This window comes from Carcharodon carcharias, chromosome 3 (assembly GCF_017639515.1).
Source record: "Carcharodon carcharias isolate sCarCar2 chromosome 3, sCarCar2.pri, whole genome shotgun sequence".
Classification (NCBI taxonomy): Eukaryota; Metazoa; Chordata; class Chondrichthyes; order Lamniformes; family Lamnidae; genus Carcharodon; species Carcharodon carcharias.
In genome coordinates this window covers 102,588,826-102,608,767 of record NC_054469.1, presented here as the reverse complement: position 1 = coordinate 102,608,767, position 19,942 = coordinate 102,588,826, and the positions used below count along the sequence as shown (strand labels likewise).

Sequence of the window (19,942 nt, the reverse complement as noted above, 5' to 3'; positions counted from 1 at the left end):
AAACTGTTAGAGTACTGTGTTAAGTTTTGGCTACATCACTTTAGGAAGAATCAAGATTTTGAGGAGACTTATTAAAATGATGCAAGTGATGTGAGACTTTAGTTATGAGGAGAAATTACAATAATTGGGCATTATACACTATAAAACTGAAAAGTAAGGGAATTCATAGAGGTGATCAAAATTAATACAATTTGTTGAGGTAAATCTGGAAAAGTAGTTTCCATTGGTTGAGTCAGTAACTAGAGAGCATAAATTTAACTTGAGAAAAGAATGAAGCAATTAGGAAACGTTTTCATCCAGAGGGTTGTTACGATGTGAAATAATCTACCAGAAACATATGAGAACAGATATTACAATTACTTTTTAAAGGGAAGTGGATAAATATCTGTAGAAGAAAAAAACTAAAAGGAAATGGGGAAAGGATGAGGGAATGGAAGTAAGTGAATAACTTACTTTGGCTGATGGGGTGAATGAACTCCTTCCATGCTGTAAAATATCATATCTTATGAATAGGAAAAGTGGCATTTGGAAAAGAATTCATTTTTTGAGACTGTCGCATTAAATGCTGGGGTTACTCATAATCTCTCTTCAGCGTTTCTCACTATCCACTGACTGTTTTGACATTAATTAATATTTCTCAGATATATATAGAACCAAACCACGTATGATTCAGATGACTAAACATAATTTTGTAAGCAAATGCTCTATTTCAAGATGTATTCAATACTTAGCAATAGGTATGTTCAGCTCATGTTTTCATAATATACAAATGAACAGATCAAAATTACTTATGTGCTATGTCGTGTGTTTCAGCAAAGAAAATCAAATACTGATTTCATTTGGTTTCAGCAGTACTAACTCGTTCATCTGTCAGTACTTTTGTTCCACTAAATCATGACTGTCTGTGACCACTTACAGTCAAGAAGGGATGGATTGCACATTGGCTTGCAGTGGATAATTCTATTTTGGAATACATATGTTGTTACTAAATAATTTTGCAGCACAGCATTGAAACTAATGTGAGTGATGCACATCCTGATTGTTTTATTTTCCTTTTTAGGAGTGTTGCAAAACCGGAGAGATATAGTGGTGATAACGTAATTTACAAACCACTTGGGGTAGGTTCAAAGCCTCTCTTGTCAGTAATTCACAAACCACTTAGCTTACTGTTTGCCACTTAGAATTCATAACTGTTTTTCCTTAATAGCCTGGCAATCATTCAATAGAATTAACTTTGAAACTGTTGCATGTTTCAAGTTGCCACTTTATTTGGTTCTAACTTTACATGTGTATGTTTTACCCTATTTCTTAGGAGAATAGTCCTGACATGGTGTATTTGGGTTCATTAACCAACTTTGACCTGACATTTGCCTGGACTCAAGATAAGTGTGTTCCACTGGTTAGGGAAATTACTTTTGAAAATGGTGAGGTAAGCATGAGTCTCATCAACATGCATATTATACTTGCTTTTTTTTTTAAAAAAAAGGACTTGTACTAATACGGTAAACATTTTCTTAAGAGTACATTTCTTAACCCATAGCAATCAGCAATTCTGAGTCTGCTTTTTCCCTTAAATAATTGCAATTTAAGGACAAAACACCCACGTATAACACTGAAAATATTGCTAAATTATATTTGACAACTGATTCTGGTATGTTTTTTCAATTTTCAAACTTGATCTTCTGGCTTCTCTTGTAAAGCCACCCTGGTTGAACAGGCATTTCAGTGGATTACTTACACGAATGCATCAGCGCAGCTCTAACATGCCACAAAATCATATGAGTATATCCTGGGTTGACTTTGCTTTTTAAAAGCAAATTTCCTCCTGTTCATTGGACAGTTCCACTCTCAAATGAAGGTGAATATTGCATTCCTGCCTTCCACTATTGAATGTTATCTTTCAAGATTACAATAGAATAGTCTATACAAATGAAAGGGCTGACAGCTCTTGTGCAAGAAACTCTTTCAGGTCAAACTCCAAAGAAAAATTGGAAACAAAAAGAAAACTACCTGGAAAAACTCAGCAGGTCTGACAGCATCTGCGGAGAGGAATACAGTTGACGTTTCGATTCCGTATGACTTCATCAGAACTAAGGAAATAGAGAAATGAGGGTGAAATATAAGCTGGTAGAGGGGGGTGGGACAGGCAGAGCTGGATACGGGGCCAGTGATAGGTAGAGGCAAAGAAGCTTCAGAGCTAAAGATCATTTGTATGGGAGGCAGAATGCCCTTTTTGGCTTGATGGCAACATCTTGTTTATGGAAAATACCAGTTGTGTTGCTATTTTATAGTAGCAGTGTGAAACTTCCAGGACTTGGGTAATCATTTTCCCACAGGACAGCCTTGTACTCATTTGTACCCTTGACACATTTTGGCATCAAGCTTGCAGGGTGAGCAAATAGCTTGGGCCCTATTAATGAGATTATTGATGAGGCCAATCTTAGAGTATGGAGTGTAGAAGTCCCAATGCATAAATTGACCAGTGAAGGTCCCTTTTTTCAACAATACTGTGTTCATACACTAACTTTACTAGAAATGGACCTAGGCACTGTCATTTGCTGGTCTCTTTGAATGTGTAGGCATGTGGCTAAATATTTATTTCTTAACAGAATGGTGGCATATTTAGGCAGAACTGTAAAGATTTCAGAGTTTATGCAATGATCTGGCCACAGTGGAATACTGAGCTCAGTACTGGAAGTCACTGTAGTTAAAGAACGTAAGGCAATGGCGTAGTGATATTGTCACTGGACTAGTAATCCAGAGACCCAGGGTAATGGTCTGGGGACCTGGGTTTGAATCCCGCCATGGCAGATGATGGAATTTGAATTCATTAAAAATCTGGAATTAAAGTCTGATGATGACCATGAAACCATTGTCAATTATAGTAAAAACCCCTCTGGTTCACTAATGTCCTTTAGAGAAGGGAGTCTGTGATCCTTACCTGGTCTGGCCTACACGTGACTCCAGACCCACTCTTAAATGCCCTCTGAAGTGGCTTAGCAAGCCCCTCAGCTACATCAAATGGCTACAGAGTTACAAAAAAGGAATGAAATCAGACGAAGAACCTGGCATCGACCTAGGCACCAGAAACGACAACGGCAATCTCAGCCCTGTCGACCCTGCATAGTCCTCCTTACTAACATTTGGGGGCTCGTGCCAAAATTGGGAGAGCTGTTTCACGGACTAGTCAAGCAGCAGTCTGTCACAGTCATCTTCACGGTACATGTGACTCCAAACCTACAGCAATGTGGGTGACTCTGAAAAGGGGCAAATAGGGATGGGCAATAAATGCTGGCCTAGCCAGCAACGCCCACATCCTATGAATGAATTTTAACATCATACCTTACAGATAATGTCCCAGACACCACCACCACCATCCCTGGGTATGTCCTGTCCCACCAGCAGGACAGGCCCAGTAGAGGTGGCGGCACAGTGGTATACAGTCAGGAGGGAGTTGTCCTCGGAATCCTCAACATCAGCTCTGGACCCCCATAAAGTTTCATGGCATCAGGTCAAACATGGGCAAGGAAACCCCTGGCTGATTACCAAATACGGCCCTCCCTCAGCTGATGAATCAGTGCTCCTCCATTTGAACACCACTTGGAGGAAGCAGGGAGGGTGGCAAGGGTGCAGAATGTACTCTGGGTGGAGGACTTCAATGTCCGTCAGTAGCAACACCACTGTCGGAGCTGGCTGAGTCCTAAATGACATAGCTGCTGGACTGGGTCTGTGATAGGTGGTGAGGGAACTAACGAGGGAAAAATATGCTTGACCTCCTCCTCCTCATCAACCTGCCTGCCGCAGATGCATCTGTCCATGATTGTATCGGTAGGAGTGACCACCTCACAGTCATTGTGGGGACGAAGTCCCACCTTCACATTGAGGATACCCTCCATCATGTTGTGTGGCACTACCACTGTGCTAGATGGGATAGACTTCGAACAGATCTAGCAACTCAAGACTGGACATCCATGAGGCGCTGTGGGCCATCAGCAGCAGAATGGTATACAACCACGATCTGTAACCTCATGACCCGACATATCCCCCACTCTAGCATTGCTATCAACCCTGGCTCAATGGAGAGTGCAGGAGCAGCACCAGGCATACCTAAAAATGAGGTGTCGACCTGCTGAAACTATAACACAGGACTACTTGCATGCAAAGCAGCATAAGCAGCAAGTGATAGACACAGAGCTAAGCGATCCCACAACCAACACATCAGATCTAGGCTCTGCAGTGCTGGCACATCCAGTTATGAATGGTGGTGGACAATTAAACAACTCAATGGAGGAGGGGCGGCTGCACAAATATTCCCATCCTTAATGATGGGAGGAGCCCAGCACATCAGTGCAAAAGATGAGGTTCAAGCATTTGCTACAATCTTCAGCCAGAAGTGCCAAGTGGATGATCCACCTCAGCCTCCTTTGGAGGCTTCACAGATGCCAGTCTTCAGCCAATTTGATTCACTCCACGTGATATCAAGAGACGGCTGAAGGCACTGGATACTGGTATTGTCCCTGACAATATTCCGGCAATAGTACTGAAGACTTGTGCTCCAGAACCTGCCGCTCCCCTAGCCAAGATGTCCCAGTACAGCTACAATGCTGGCATCTAATCCAGCTATGTGGAAAATTGCCCAGGTATGTCCTGTACACACAAAGCTGGACAAATCTAGCCTGGCCAATTACCGCTCCAACATCAGTACAGTAATGGAAGGGATCATCAACAGTGCTATAGTGCTATGAAGTGGCACTTGCGTACCAATAACTTGCTCACTGACACCGAGTTTGGGTTCCGTCAGGGCCAGTCAGCTCCTGACCTCATTACAGCCCTCATTCAAACATGGACAAAAGAGCTGAGCTCCCGAAGTGAGAGTGACTACGCTTGACGTCAAGGCTGCATTTGACCAAGTGTGGCATTAAGGAGCCCTAGCAAAACTGGAGTCAATGGGAATCGGGGAAAACTCCACTGGTTGGAGTCATACCCAGCACAGAGGAAGATGGTTGTGGTTCTTGGAGGTCAGAAATCTCAGCTCCAGGACATCACCGCAGGAGTTCCTCAGGATAGTGTCCTCGGCCCAATCAACTTCAGCTGCTTCATCAATGACCTGCCTTCCATCATCAGGTCAGAAGTGGGGATTTTCGCTGATGATTGCACGATGTTCAGCACCATTCGCGGCGACACAGATACAGAAGCAGTCCATGTCCAAATGAGGCAAGACCTGGACAATATCCAGGCTTGGGCTGACAAGTTTGTGCCACACAAGTGTTAGGTAATGATCATCTATAACAAGAGAGAATCCAACCATTGTCCCTTGATGTTCAATGGCGTTACCATCACTGAATCCTTCACTATCAACATCCTGGGGGGGGTTACCATTGGCCAGAAACTGAACTGGACTAGCCATATAAGTACTGTGGCTTTGAGAGCAGGTCAGAGGCTAGGAATCTCGTGACGAGTAACTTACCTCCTAACTTCCTGAAGCCTGTCCACCATCTATAAGGCACAAGTCAGGAGTGTGATGGAATACTCCCCACTTACCTGGATGAGTGCAGCTCCCACAACACTCAAGAAGCTTGACACCATCCAGGACAAAGCAGTTGGTTGGCATCACATCCATAAACATTCACATCCTCCACCACTGATGTACGGTAGCAGCAATGTGTATCATACACAAGATGCATTGCAGGAATTCACCAAGGCTCCTTCGACAGCACCTTCCAAACCCACGAACACGGCCATCAAGAAGGACAAGGGCAGCAGGTAGAAGGGAACATCACCACCTGGAAGTTCCCCTCCAAGTCACTCACCGTCCTGACTTGGAAATGTATCGTTGTTCCTTCACTGTCGATGGGTCAGATTCCTGGAACTCCTTCCTAACAGCACCATGCGTGTACCTACACCGCATGGACTGCAGTAGTTCAAGAAGGCAGCTCGCCATCACCTTCTCAAGGGCAACTAGAGTTGGGCAATAAATGCTAGCCCAGTCACATCCCATGAATGAATAAAAAAAGGCATGAAAAAGCGCAAGAGGATATAAACTTAAACTTTGAAAGGTAAATTTAGAAAAAGGATATTACAAGCAACTTAATTATTTAAAATCTTTATCAGAGTAATGTAGGGTAATAGTGATGCTGAAATGAGACAGCTGAAGTACTAGATGAAGGAGCTATGACCAAATGTCCTTTTTTCACTCTGTATTTATGTTGTAATATCTTATTTATTTAATAGCTGTCAAAAGACAACAGCTAAAATATGTTTCATATTTTCAAAATAGGTTATTAAATGTTTTAATGGAGTTTTTATTTTTCAGGAGCTAACTGAAGAGGGCTTACCATTCCTTATACTGTTTCACTTGAAAGAGGACACCACAAGCTTGGAGAAATTCCAGCAAGAAACTGCACGACAGTTGATCAGTGAGAAAGGTATTTTTTTTTTCTCTGCCATTGCATAAGTTTTCTTTACTCTAATCAATTATATGTATCCCTTATACATTTTATCTATAAAATGTGCATTTAAATAGCTTTTTCAATATCTCAAAGCATTTCACAGTCAATGATATGCTTTTGAAGTATAGTCAATGTTGTAATGAATGGAAACAAGGTGGACAATTTGCACATAGCAAGGTCCCACAGTGAGACAAATGGCCAAATAATCTGTTTAAATGATCATCCTGCTGAGCGAAGAAAACCCATGGCTTCTTTTCACTATCAACTTTAAACTCTTTTCTTCAGTCCTCCTGCTTCTGTCAAGTGTGAGGAGTTCATGTAATTTTTCAATAGGATTGAGACCATCCATTCAGCTGCCTATGCTGCTACTTCCCCATTCTGTTTCTATCTTACCTAGCTATGTTCTCCCGATTAGCCCTGAATGCATGCCTTTCTTTAGTTTCTCTTGACTGCTCTCATGCCATTTCCAATCATATCTAGTACAGAGAACCACATCTCCCTTATCCCCCTCATCGCCACTAAGCTGCTCACTTCTCAGCTTCCTTCCTGGCTCCTCTGGTACTGTTCCCTTGCCTTTCAAAGTCACCTGTAGCACCTTCCTCCTCACATAACTGCCCTTAACCCCTCTGTCCTTGGCTACCTACTCTCAAATGGCTCTTTCCACTCATGTGCATTTCAAATCCAAGCCCATCTTCCACTTAACACCACATTTGAATCTCCCAAATCTGGCTACCATCCCTGCTACAGCATCAAGACGTCCCTAACTGATGACCATGGTGTTATCCTTCCTTGACCTCTCTGGAGCCATTGACAATGTCAACAAAACCAACCTTCTCCAATTCCTTTTCTCCATTGTACAGCTTAATAAGATTGCCTCGCTTAATTCCACCCTTACAGCAACAATGTCCCATGGCTCTTCACAGAAACACTAATCAAACATAATTTGACACTGAGCCAGATAAAAATATTAGGACAGGTGATAGCTTGGTCAAAGAGGTAGGTTTTAAGAAGCATCTTAAAGGAGGAGGGAGCAGTAGAGAGGTTTAGGGAAGGAATTCCAGAACTTGGGATCTTGGCAGTAGAAGGCACAAGGCCGTTAATGGTAGAGAAAATTAGGGATACGCAAAAGGCCAGACTTGGAGGAACACAAGAGGGTTCTAAGGTTGGAGCAGATTACAGAGATAGGGAAGGACAAGGGATTTGAGCACAAGAAAACTCATTTTAAAATCAAAGACTAGGAACCAATATAGGCTAGGTGCATGGACTTGCTGTGAGTTAGGTCACAGGCAGCAGGGAGTTTTGGATGAGCTCAAATTTCTGGAAGGGGCAAAGTGGGTGAATGGCCAGGAGAGCATTGGAATAGTTGATTCTAGAGTCAAAGTATCAAAAGCATGGATGAGGGTTTCAGTAGCAGATAAACTAAGGCTTGTGTGGAGATAGGTCTTGTTATGGAGGTGTAAACCTTGGTGATAGAGGATATGGGGTCGGAAGTTCTGGGTCTTGGTCAGATAAAATACCATGTTTGTAAACAGTCTGGTTCAGCCTCAGACAGTTGCCAAGGAGAAGGATGGAGTCAGTGGTTAGGAAACAGATTGGTTTCAGTCTTCCCAATATTTAGTTGGAGGAAATTTCTGCACATCCAATACTGGATGTCAGACAAGCAGCATGATAAATCAGGCAGTGGACAGGTTGAGAGAGGTGATTGTTAGGTCATCAGCTTGTATATGGAGGCTGACGTGTTTTCGATGAGGGTTGATGCAGGAGCTAGATGAGAAACCATTGCAGGTGATTCTCTGGCTAAGACTGGATAAATAGCAATGAATACATTGGATACAGCTGGACAATAGAGCAGAGGCATTGAGGGAACACCTGTTCAATCATAGCCAGAGCATCTCCAGTAATGACTTCACTTCCCATCCTCAGTTACATTTGGTATCCCCTAAAATTCTCTCCTTGGCTCCTTTTCAATTGTATGCTGTCCTTTGGCAACATGAACCATTGATATCAGACCACCTTCCACACATAGTGATGAAACCCAGCTGTACCTCTCCAATACTCTTCAACTGCTGTAGTGATGTCAAATTGTTGATCTAATGTCCAGACAATTAGTAACACTTTCCTCCATTGGCAAGACTGAAACCACTGTATTTGGCCCCCATAAAAAGCTCCATACCTCTGCCACTGTTTCTGTCCCCATCCTAGGGATTGTCTTGTTCTGAATTGTAGTTTTCAATCTCTGCATCCTATTCAACTTGAGATGAGCTTCCAAATCCAGTGAATGTTACGTCATAGGATACAGCTACTTTCACTTCAGTAACATTGCCTGCGTCCACCCCTGTCTTCACCTCCAGACTCAACTGGTCAATACTGTCATGGTCAGCCTCCCTGCTAAACTTCACATCCAAATCTGTGCAGGCCATATACTATCCTGCATCAAGTCCTATTCACCCATTACCAATGCTCCTGCTAAGTGGTGCATGTGTGTGACCACACAGCAGCCTGGATAGTGTACTACACAGGCTTTGTTCCATGGCTGTGCAAAAAAAAAAATTAAAGGTGCCATGCGCAACAATATATTTTGTTTGGATCTCTGCCCTGTCCTTGCATTTAAATACCGCCTTGGTTTTTCCTCGCCTTATCTCTAACCTCGCTCCAGCTTCCAACCTCTGGCTCCTGCTTTTTGTGCAACCTCCAGACTTAAGTATTCTAGGCTCCACACTCTGGAATTTCCTCTCTTTAAAGCCCCACATTTATTTCCTTTTCAAGACTTTCTTTATGACCCAGCTCTCAGCATGCTTTTGGTCATCTTCCTAATAAGTCTGTCTTTCTCCCCGCATCTATTATTGCTTGATTGCACCTCTGTGAATCTGGTCATTTTTCTATTTTAAAGGCACTATATATATATATATATATATATATATATATATGCAAGCCACTAAACATACATTTTATGGCTCTGCTGTGTTGTGGCTCATGATTAAATAACCTATACTATAGCGTTAATTACTAAGAAAATATTTTCTATCCTTTTGTGTCTGTTATGTTTTTAAATGCTTTATTTTTCCATAATCTCCATGTCCCTGCTCCTATCATTCATATAGAAAGCGCCAGCAAAATCTAAAATATTGGCCTTGGGTTGAAAAGTGACTCCAAAGGTCATTGTTTTCAACAAATTGAAGTCTACAAGTTTTCAACAAACTGAGGTCTACAAGTGAAAATTGAGCCAATGACATTTTATGCCCCAGCCTGTCAACATTAACAAGATTCCCATGCATCAGAGACCTGCTAAGTTATCTCCATAGCCAAATTAGTGGCCTTGAGAGATTTTTGCCCATTATAAAGCTCACAAGTCATTAACACCATATTCCTCAAAAATATTTTGAATGCAGTGCGTTTTACATGTGGTTTTATGTTAACTTTATCTACTGTACATGTCCACATTGACCTTTGGCCACGCGTATGATATCCTTGCTTACAGTACATTTGTATGAAATATAATTGTTCACAGCTAATCTTGTTCAACTTTTGGCTGACTCGTGAACTGTAAAGTCAACACTTGTCATAAATTGTGAAGATCTGCTAGCTTTTGAAACTGCAACAACATACATCTCTGCTTGGGGTGAGGGTGATCCGGTGTTAGGCAAGTGGCGGATAATTGTGATGTCTTTCACAATGTTAATTCAATTATGACTTTAATTCACTTGGTTGCACAAAGCCACATAAGTGACGTAAATGTATTTAGAGATGAGAGATGGTGCTACACAAAGATAAGCTCCCAGCATTCAGTTTTCAGTTTGTTAAAACAGTCGACATTTTTTATTGATGTTATAGTCATTAATATCAGTAGAATTTTAATGTTACTATGCTTTGTTATTGAAGCTCACTTTAAACTCGTTGTTTGCTTAATTATCCTAACTGGTACTGAAGATTTTCTGTGTTACAAGTATAAACCTTTAAAAATGTTGAATGGACTATTAACCCCAATATCTGAAGAATATCCATTTTAAATATTTATGGAGAATTTATTAGTCCGTTGAGTAGACTATTCTAGATTGAAAAATTGCTGCTTTATAAGATTCCACATAAAGAATAAAGCTGCTAGTGACTGTCCTGCCTGTTAAATAACTAGTGGTGGAGAAATCATTGCAGCATTAGTAAGCAGAAATATGTATCATATTTTATTAGAGCAAACCTTTATGCAAACTAACAGTTTAACAGCCCCCAGCTAGTAGTGGTAGCATAGTAAAGTAATAAGACTCATAATTTATTTTTTAAAAACTACTTCAATATGTCAGAGTTTGTCTGCTTGTATGATGCATTTTTAGCATCCAGCTCTATTGAGACTTCTTTTTGAACATGTCCCAAATCATATAACACCTGTACAGTAAATATGATTGACTAGTCAGCACACACCCACAACATCAATTTATTTATATAGCACCTTTAACATAATCTAAGTCCCAAGGTGCTTGACACGATCATTGTAAAGCAACATTAGACATTGAGCCACATAGATGATATTAGGGCAGATAGCCAAAAGCTTGGTCAAGGAGGAATGTTTAATGGAGCATCTTTAAAGACAAAAGAGAGGTAGAGATGGAGAGGTTTTGGGAGAGAATTCAGAGCTTAGGGGCTAGACAACTGAAGGCATGGTCACCAATGTAGCAGCAATTGGATGAGCATAACTATCTTGCAGGTTTAAAATGCTGGAGGAGATTACAGAGAAAGGGAAGAGCAAGGCTGCGGAGGGATTTGAAAATGGATGCGAATTTTAAAATCAAGGTGTTGCTTCACGGAGAGCCATTTGTAGATCAAGTACAGTGGTGATAGGCGAAGGTGACTTGGTTCAAGTAAAGACACAGGCAGCATTATTTTGGATGATCTCAAGTTTGTGCAGGGTAGAATGTGGGAGACCAGCCAAGAGTGCATTGGAATAGATAACAAGGTATGAATGGGGATTTCAGCAGTAAATGAGCTGAGACTGGCAAAGTGGAACAATGTTATGGAGTTGGAAGTCTTTGTGAGGCGTGAATATGTGGTCAGAAGCTCATCTCTGGGTCAGATATGACACCAAGGTCGTGAAAAGTCAAATTTAGTCTTCGACATTACTAAGGAGAAGGATGGAGTCGGTAGCTAGGGAACAAAATTTGTAGCAGGGACTATGGATTCAATTCTGCTCACCTAGTACTGGATGTCAAATAAGCAGTCTGATAATTTAGCAAAAGTGGAGAAGTTGAGAGAAGTAGTGGGGAGGTAGGGCTGAGTGTCCTCAGTGTATATGTGAAAATTAATGCTGTACTTTCAGATGTCACCGAGCAGCATCATGTAGATGAGAAATGTCAGGGAGTGTAGGATAGATCCTTAGAAGACATCAAATTTAATTGTGTGGGAGTGGGAAGAGAAGAGACTGCAGGTGATACTCTAGCTACGAGAGTTTGTGTGGTACTACGTCACGTGTAAAAACCTGATTGGAGGGATTCAAACATGGAGTTCCAGGAAAGATGAGCATGAATTTAGGAGGTGAATCATTTGTTCCGAGGGCTTTGGAGAGGAAAGAAAGATTGTAGATTGGGCAGAAGTTTACAAGGATGGGAAGGGTTGAGGTTTTTTTGGTAAGGAGAGGTGTGATTACGGTAGACTTAAAGGCAACAGGGACAGCATCTGAAGGGAAAGAGCCATTAATATCAGCTAACATGGGAGCCAAGAAGTTTAATGGGAACGGGTTCATGGGAGCAGGAGGTGGATCTTGTGGATATTATGAGCTCGGGAGGGCATGAGGGGACATAGGAGAGAAACTAGAGAAAGCAGAGAGTTCAGGGCTACGACAGGGGAATACCTTAGAGAAAGTTTGGCCTGGTAGGCTAGTGGGAGGGAGGGAGGCAGCTGAGTTAGATGGTCCAACGAAGAATCCCATGCACTCCTTGTATTTATTGTTGGAGGTGAGGGTGCAGGAGATGAGAGTTTAAGATGACTACAGTAGAGAAAAGAAGCCAAAGATTATCTTTGCATTCCATGATTACCCTGCAATGGTGAACAGTTTTGGCAGATGAGAGCAGGATCCAATGATGTTTAAAGTGGCCTAGGCAGACCTGGTAGCAGATGGCTAAACCAGTTAGTTGTCTGCCATATCTTTTCAAGTCTGTCTTTTGGATTTAAGGGGACCAAGATGAGGGCTGTACCAGTGGGAACGACCAAAGAGAGTGTGTGTAATATTTTTTGTGGGGACTAAGGCATCAAAGTTGGAACTGATAGTGTGGTTGAGCAAATCAGTAGCTGCAGAAATATTGTGGCAAATGGAGGACCGAAGACAAGACAGTTGGGAATTTGAAGAGCAGTTGTAAGTGAATTGAAGGGAAAGGCTGAGGAAAGCAGTGAAGATCGGTGAGAAACTGTTTTCATGCTTGGGAGGGTGATAGCAAATGAGGATTTTGAATGCGATGAGATGTTCAAAGATGGAAAAAGTATCAGAGGATTAGGGAGTCAGGCCAAGGTGTGATTTGGTGATAAAACACCATATAACCACAACGGTCTTGACGGGTGGACTTTAAGTGATGGAAGCCATGTTTTTGCTAAGGCTGTTATATTGATGGCAATCATCCACAAATTTCTTGTATGGCAAGAGCCTCGTTCATAAGTGAACGGACATTCTAGAGGGAGATGCAGAGAGGAGCAGTGAGAGACCCTGTGACAGAGTCCACCAGGTCAACACTGGGAGGGATGAGTTGGATGGGAAGGAGATTATCAAGGTTAACCCCAGCAGCCATACTGGATGTGAAGATTAATGAGAGTTTAGGATGGGACAGTTGATGTTGCTGCTCACAATGAGCCATTGCTGAATGTTCAATGAATCCTTCGGGGATGCCGTAAGAGGCACAGAGGGAAGCTGTAGGCTTATCTAAAAGAGATGAAGCTGGGATGGTGGCAAGAGAACGAGTAGGTTGAGGAACATTGGTTGAGGTAGGGAATTGGGAAGGCATTATAGCTGAGAGAAGTGAAGGAAGACATGATGGAAGAGAGGGATCTAGAAAGAGGGGAAAAAAAAGTTTAAAAAAAAAAGTGGAAATAGAGTGGTGTCAAGATGTTCATGCGAAGGACCTCGGAAAGTTGGTTACATAGACCTGGTTGTGTAAAAGTTAGAATAGTTTGATAGTAAATGGGAAGTAAGAATTCAATAGCAGATAGTAGTCCGGAGTTAAAGGCAAGAGTCCAGATGTGGGATAACAATGATGTTGATAGGGTGTATTTAGCATGGCGCATTGCCGAATTGTTGTCTGGTTTGAAGGCTGGTAGAACAAGTAAAGTCCAGGAGATATTTGAGGATAGCTTATTGGAGGATATGCCAATGGAGGTATCCTCATGAAAATGAGGATGCAAAGATGCATACAGTTGCAGAATCAGACCCTAATACGTGCACCAAATGCAACAAAAATACTTAGCAAAGATTTTATGAATCTAGAATTTATAAATAAGAGTAATTGCTTGAAAGCATGCCTGCATTTACATATAACACTGGTCTAGGAAGCAGAAACTAACTGTTGCCACTTTGAAAGCTGTGATTACAGTAATACAAAATTTTCTCAGACATTTGAAAAGTCAGCTCCCTTTGGGAGGGGATTGGAGGAAGGAAAATGTCCTTTCTCGATGTAAATGCAATGCTAGTTTGTTGTTATGTTACATTCAGGTCAAAGAACCTCATGAATTTATGTGACAATGTTATCCATGAATAAATTGTCTAGGTACAATAAACTTCCTGCATGCTGACTGTGACAAGTTCCGTCATCCTCTTCTGCATATACAGAAGACACCAGCAGACTGCCCAGTCATCGCTATTGACAGTTTTAGGCATATGTATGTCTTCCCAGACTTTAAAGACTTAGAGTAAGTATAGTTTTTTCTTTGTTACAGTTTGTGTTTGGAGAATTGTTGAAGGAAAAAATCAACTGGTAGTTCAGCATCATGTAGATCTTAAGTATTCATGTTCTTAATGTCTGTAAATGCATTACATCCTCTATTGTGATATTCCCTTCTATATTTTGGAATCCCAGTTATGCCACCATTGTAAAACACATTCATCAGTAATTTCTGTAGGGATTCTCTAAATTTGCTGCCCTAACTTTGGTAGTTGAACCCCCAAGGAAATTCTACTTTTTATATTGTAGGTTTGCAGAATTTGTTGAACTTCCTGTCTCTGCAAAAATATCTTCAATCACTTTTCAAATATAAATAAGTAAAGAATATTTTGAGATGTGAAATATATCTATAACAGACTTGAGGCTTCACCATGCAGGAAGAAGCCATCTGCAGTCACTCGTTTTATAAAGATAGATTTTTTTTTTAAAACATAGAGTGGAATTTCCCCATGTGCAAAATGTATTGCTTGAAATAAAGCTTCTGGGTGGCAGCCAATGTTTGATTTAATTGCATTTGTTAGACACTTTCAAGTAGAATTTATAACTCATCTTTTAATCGTGCATAGAACAAAATAGTGAACGTTCATGAATTATTGGCCAAGAAAGTGGAATAAGTGTTTGATATGGTGCTGAGCTATAAAGGATTAGGAGGGTTCCAGATATAACGCTCTTGTTTGCTATTACATGATCTCAGTTGGAATGTGGGGTCCTTCAAATGTTTGGATTAGAGAGAGTCTCCTACTTCCAATCGCCATCCACTGATCTCTGCTGGAAAGTGGACTGATTAATTTTACTTTACCTTTTGTCATGATGGATAGTATAAAACTTACTGTACTTGTAGGTCCATCATCATTTTAGTTGGTTATTGCCATGATAGAGTCAATGCACAGGATGCTTTGGCAGATTACTGCATATTTATACCATTAGCAGCCCCTATTCAGAGCTGTGCATCAGAACAGCTATTAAAAGAACAATATTCCATCATTTGAAAGGTTTCTTAGTAAGGCCTTTTAGGTATTGTTGAGCTTATGCTCTAAAGAAATGACTACAGCAAGATGCTTAATTTTTTTTTTAAAAAGTATCTTTACAACTTGATTTGATATTTAGGTCACTTATAAATATCTGTAGCTTACCAGGGGGCCCAGTCTATAAGATGCAATATATTCTTCAGAGTTATGAGACTATCTAACAGCAATCCCTGCGATTGCAGCAAATTTGACATTTTATAGATAAAATTGATTGCTGCAATTTAGCACTTTGCAGTAGGTGACAACAGAGGATCTAAGATGAAATTTAAATTGATCTTCCCTCAGCATTTTTTTTCTGGTATGTATGCAGTTACTTTGCTCTAGAGGACCTTTTGAAAGCCGTCTGTCAATACCAACTACCTGACTGGCGCTCGTATTTGTAAACTCAATGTTTGACGCCTGCTGTTGGTTGCTTTTTGGCTGCTATACAGAAAAGCTGTTGCAGGGGCTATGCGCTGTGGGAGTTATTGAGGGACAGCAATAGGCTGTCATTGCTGTAATGCCCTCAGGGAAATGGAAGAATCCCAGGATTCAACATAAGAGTACAAACTGACACTTCGTCTTCTGCCTCTTTTTAATTAAATAGCCTCTGACTAACCAAAAGAAGAATCAATTGGGATTGACTTTTTAAATGGCTTGTTTTTATTTCCTATTTTGTGCTCTAGTTTGCCCAGATAGTTGATTGTTTTATTTTAATTTCAGTACTCCAGGTGCACTGAAACAGTTTGTATTGGATCTACATTCTGGGAAATTACACAGGGAATTCCACCATGGTCCAGATCCCACTGATGTTGCTCCCGGACAGGTAAGAAATGCAAATATTCAGAATTTCAATTGTTAAGATAAAGTAACGGACCCCAAGGCTGGTTAGAGCTCTAAAGTATTAGTTATCATGAGGTGGGTTACAAATATTTGATCTAAACCACAAGACCAAATGATAGTCTGTTTCCAAATGTCTGAATTCTCACCCCCCATAACCATAACTCCTTCCACAATATCTGGTCTGTACTGTACAGTTTATATTAAATGTTAAAATGATAAACTTCTGAGCATTTTCAAATTTGAGCAGAGAATCCTGATCAATTGCAGTTTTAGTTGCATGGTATATATAATTTATGATCTGATGCATTACATAGTAATGTTATGAACAGAAGTAATTACAAGGTAAAAATCCTAGTCTAGTGTTCAGCGGGAGGATGCCATAAATACAAAGTCTGGAAGTACTTAAATGCATTGTTGAGATTATATTTAAAATTCCTTGTGAACAATGTCATAACCCACGCAAGTTTCTTGGATAGTTTTATAGTGTTGATCTCCCAATTAGTGTTTTACTGGTGATCGGTATAACTAATACTGGATAATGGATGATCATGCCCACAATGAGCAATTAAACTGTCTCTCAGTTCTGTTGTAGGGATTATAATCAGTTGATTAATAGAAAATAAAGCAAATTAAATATTGACATGGACCTCTTGGGCCAAATGGCCTTTTTGTGCAGTAAATACTTCGTAAATATGATATTTTCTAAATACCTGATTATACCAATGAATCGTGACAATTGGCAGTTGAAGACTTGCATTTATAGAGCACCTCATCACACCCCTTAATTCCTTTGATTGCATTTTGCATGAAGTATTTTATGTTGTGCACTGGAATGTCTCTGATAGCATGGAGAAGTTTGGACAGCTAATACCTCATACCTTCTCTTTTTCCAGCCGATATTAACAACAATAAAATAGAAACTGCTGAAAAATATAGTAAGCTTGTCAGCACCTGCGATACAGAAATAACAAATATTTTACAAAATATTGAAATACCTAAATATAGTTTGAACCATTTCAATGAATGACCCTTGAAGGGAAAAGAACACTGTATATACAGGAGATAATGAAATAGGCTAACGGCCACTGTAGGTAATGGGATCAATAATACATTAATACTTAAGTTTTAAAATTACCATTACTTATTTTTAAGATTTATTGCAGAAAGCAAAGTAGACCATATAGTGGAAGTCCTTATCCTAGAGACTGCAATAGTCTATATTTGATTATCTAAATTACCATTTAGGAATTTTCACTTGTACTCCAAAGCAATTCATTATTTGGGAAATACATGCAATGAACAAGGGAAGTCAGGAACAAAGAAATTGAACACTTTTTATCACACGGTGACTTTTTATTCTAAATTAAGCACAAGGTCCTTTCATATAATTAGGATAACTGCTTTTTAGGTTGTACTCTATTTATTTTCTCCATATTTTTGCAAATACATAATCTCACCCATGACGAAACATGGCTTTCATTCACTTCACCAAAGAGGTATGTAGTCTCCACATTGAAAATTCCCACACAGTGGTATAAGTAAAGCAGTGCAGACTATTGCAGTCCCTAAGATACAGACTCGTATTCTCATTTATTGTGCAGCATTGAGGTTAAATGGTATGGTGTTGAAAAAAAGCACTGAACTAATATTTGTGTTTTTCTCTTTCCCAATATATTAGCAGGGAAGATGCTGCTCACAAAGTTTTACATATGTTGCTTTTCTCTCAAATAGTTTGTGGTGTTTATTGTGTCTTGAGCTTCAAGCACTCCCATTCCTTGTTTTACCACCCCCGCCAAAATGTATTACTTCAGACTTAGCCATATTAATGTGCCAACTGTTTACCCTGACTACTTGAAGTCCATTTATATTGCTCTTAACTGTGTATCAAACCTCCTCCTCTTCTGTCATTGGTGAATTTAAAGCTTATGTTTCCAAAATCAAGTTTAACAATATATACATCTGAAGAACCCATCAATGGCTGTCGGGTAGTCACTTCCCATCCTTTCTGTAGTCTGAGCAATACCCATTTACCCTAATTCTTTGATCCCTCTTTGCCAACCAAGAGGGGAATTTACACTCTACATGAACAAATGGGTCCAATCGCATTTCCCCAGCCTGTTTCCATATCCCTTCAACCTTTTATCTTCTAAAATTCCATTCTCTCCCTTGTCCAGCGCCACTTCTCTTTAACAAATCTTTGATTATTCTAAAATGTCACCAACTTTGAATGCTTTCTTTAAAAGTCTAAGGAATTACCACAAGTTTTTGTGCTTCTATTCACGAATGCACATCTTTGTTTTTATCCTAGCCAAGTGAAGTCGCAAGCAGCCCCCCAGAAAGCTCATTCCAGAAATTGGCTCCAAGTGAGCACAGGTATACCATTCTCAAGAGAGAGAAAGATGAATTATAGATCTATGAAGGAACTGTACAAGACCAGAAATCAAAGAGCTTTGCCTGATGGGGCAGAAATACTAAGCCTATATTTTCATAAGTCTGTGTGTACAGTTTTTATTTTGGATAAAACAAAAAAAATGTTTGACAAATTGTGGGTTTTTATTTTTCTTTGCTTCCCTGGCTTGTGAATATGTTGATGTACTGTGGTCATTCAGTGTAGTAGATTTTAATAAAACTGTTAAGTGTATAACTGCTGGAAAACACTGATCATTTGCAGATCCTAAATTTTTCTAATAAAAGGCCATATCTTGTATTAGGATTTGACAAGAGTATGCTTGCCACATACTTTCACTGTCCCATTAAACAGGTCTCATCTTTTGGTGTTCTGTTTCCACATTGTCAATGCAATTTTTCTTTAAGTGGAAAATGTTCATTTATTACTTGCTATGTGGGAGCGGCTTGAGGTGTTCCTGTTTCACATTCCTTTGAGGATGTGTTGACCTTAATTTTGAGGAAATAATAAAATAAGTGGCCTACCAAGATGGGTGAAGAGATTTTGTTCAAGTTGTGATCATACAATTTGCATTCCAATTAGTTTTAAAATAAATATTTTAATAAAGCACTTAAAATATACAAAAATCAACATTTAATGATTGTACATTCTTTGAACATTGCTGTTATAACAGTAATACAGCTGATCATCTATTTGTCAATAAAAATGAAAAGTAAGATTAAGATTCTGTTGGGAGATCAATCTTACTGACAGCTTGTAAAATGCATATAAAATATTTTTTGCCTTTTCCCCAGCTTTAAGGGGCCAATATTTGGGTAATTCAGCTAGATTTTTTTCCATCTTGAGTCTTCAGCTCTGGGCAGCTGGAAGAAAGTGAAAGTTCCTGGTCTACCTTCTGCTGGCGTTTCTTCAGTAACAATTTCCCACCTGTGAAGCCCAGTATCCCTCCACTGACTGCAGCTGCAACCCCTACGACTTTGAAGCCTGCCAGGAGACCAATAGGCCCTCCCATTACACCACCAATGAGAGCACCTGCCACAGGCAACATTGCAAGTTTATATTTAGCGGCCTGAAAAATCAATGAAAAACAGGTTTAACAAAGACACAAACTAGATTGTAAGTTACTGTGTGATTTCTTGCTGTCTTAAGAGCTAGTACCAATCCATCAGTGTAAAGTCTTTCTTTACTGCAGCTGTTCAGTAGATGATTACTATGTACAGAGCAGTGCTAGTTGGTTTCACTGCACGAGACCATCACAATACAGATTGATTTTTTTTGACATGCAGTGTGTCACTTCTCCCTTATTTTCTTAATTGCTGCTTCCCT

General features: G+C 40.0%; 2 protein-coding genes across 2 annotated transcripts in view; one reads left to right on the top strand and one right to left on the bottom strand.

Annotated features, from left to right (window-relative positions):
* The window catches only part of erp44 (endoplasmic reticulum protein 44), a 110,543-nt gene extending 91,297 nt beyond the window's left edge, over positions 1-19,246 (top strand). Inside the window, exons 7-12 of the mRNA XM_041183624.1 lie at positions 1,061-1,118; positions 1,313-1,429; positions 6,314-6,425; positions 14,186-14,327; positions 16,090-16,192; positions 18,518-19,246. Of these exons, the coding sequence (XP_041039558.1) occupies positions 1,061-1,118; positions 1,313-1,429; positions 6,314-6,425; positions 14,186-14,327; positions 16,090-16,192; positions 18,518-18,619 (634 nt within the window). The 3' untranslated portion in view covers positions 18,620-19,246. The remainder of the gene's footprint in view (positions 1-1,060; positions 1,119-1,312; positions 1,430-6,313; positions 6,426-14,185; positions 14,328-16,089; positions 16,193-18,517) is intronic.
* The window catches only part of stx17 (syntaxin 17), a 102,845-nt gene continuing 102,097 nt past the window's right edge, over positions 19,195-19,942 (bottom strand). Inside the window, exon 8 of the mRNA XM_041183626.1 lies at positions 19,195-19,685. Within this exon, the coding sequence (XP_041039560.1) occupies positions 19,437-19,685 (249 nt within the window). The 3' untranslated portion in view covers positions 19,195-19,436. The remainder of the gene's footprint in view (positions 19,686-19,942) is intronic.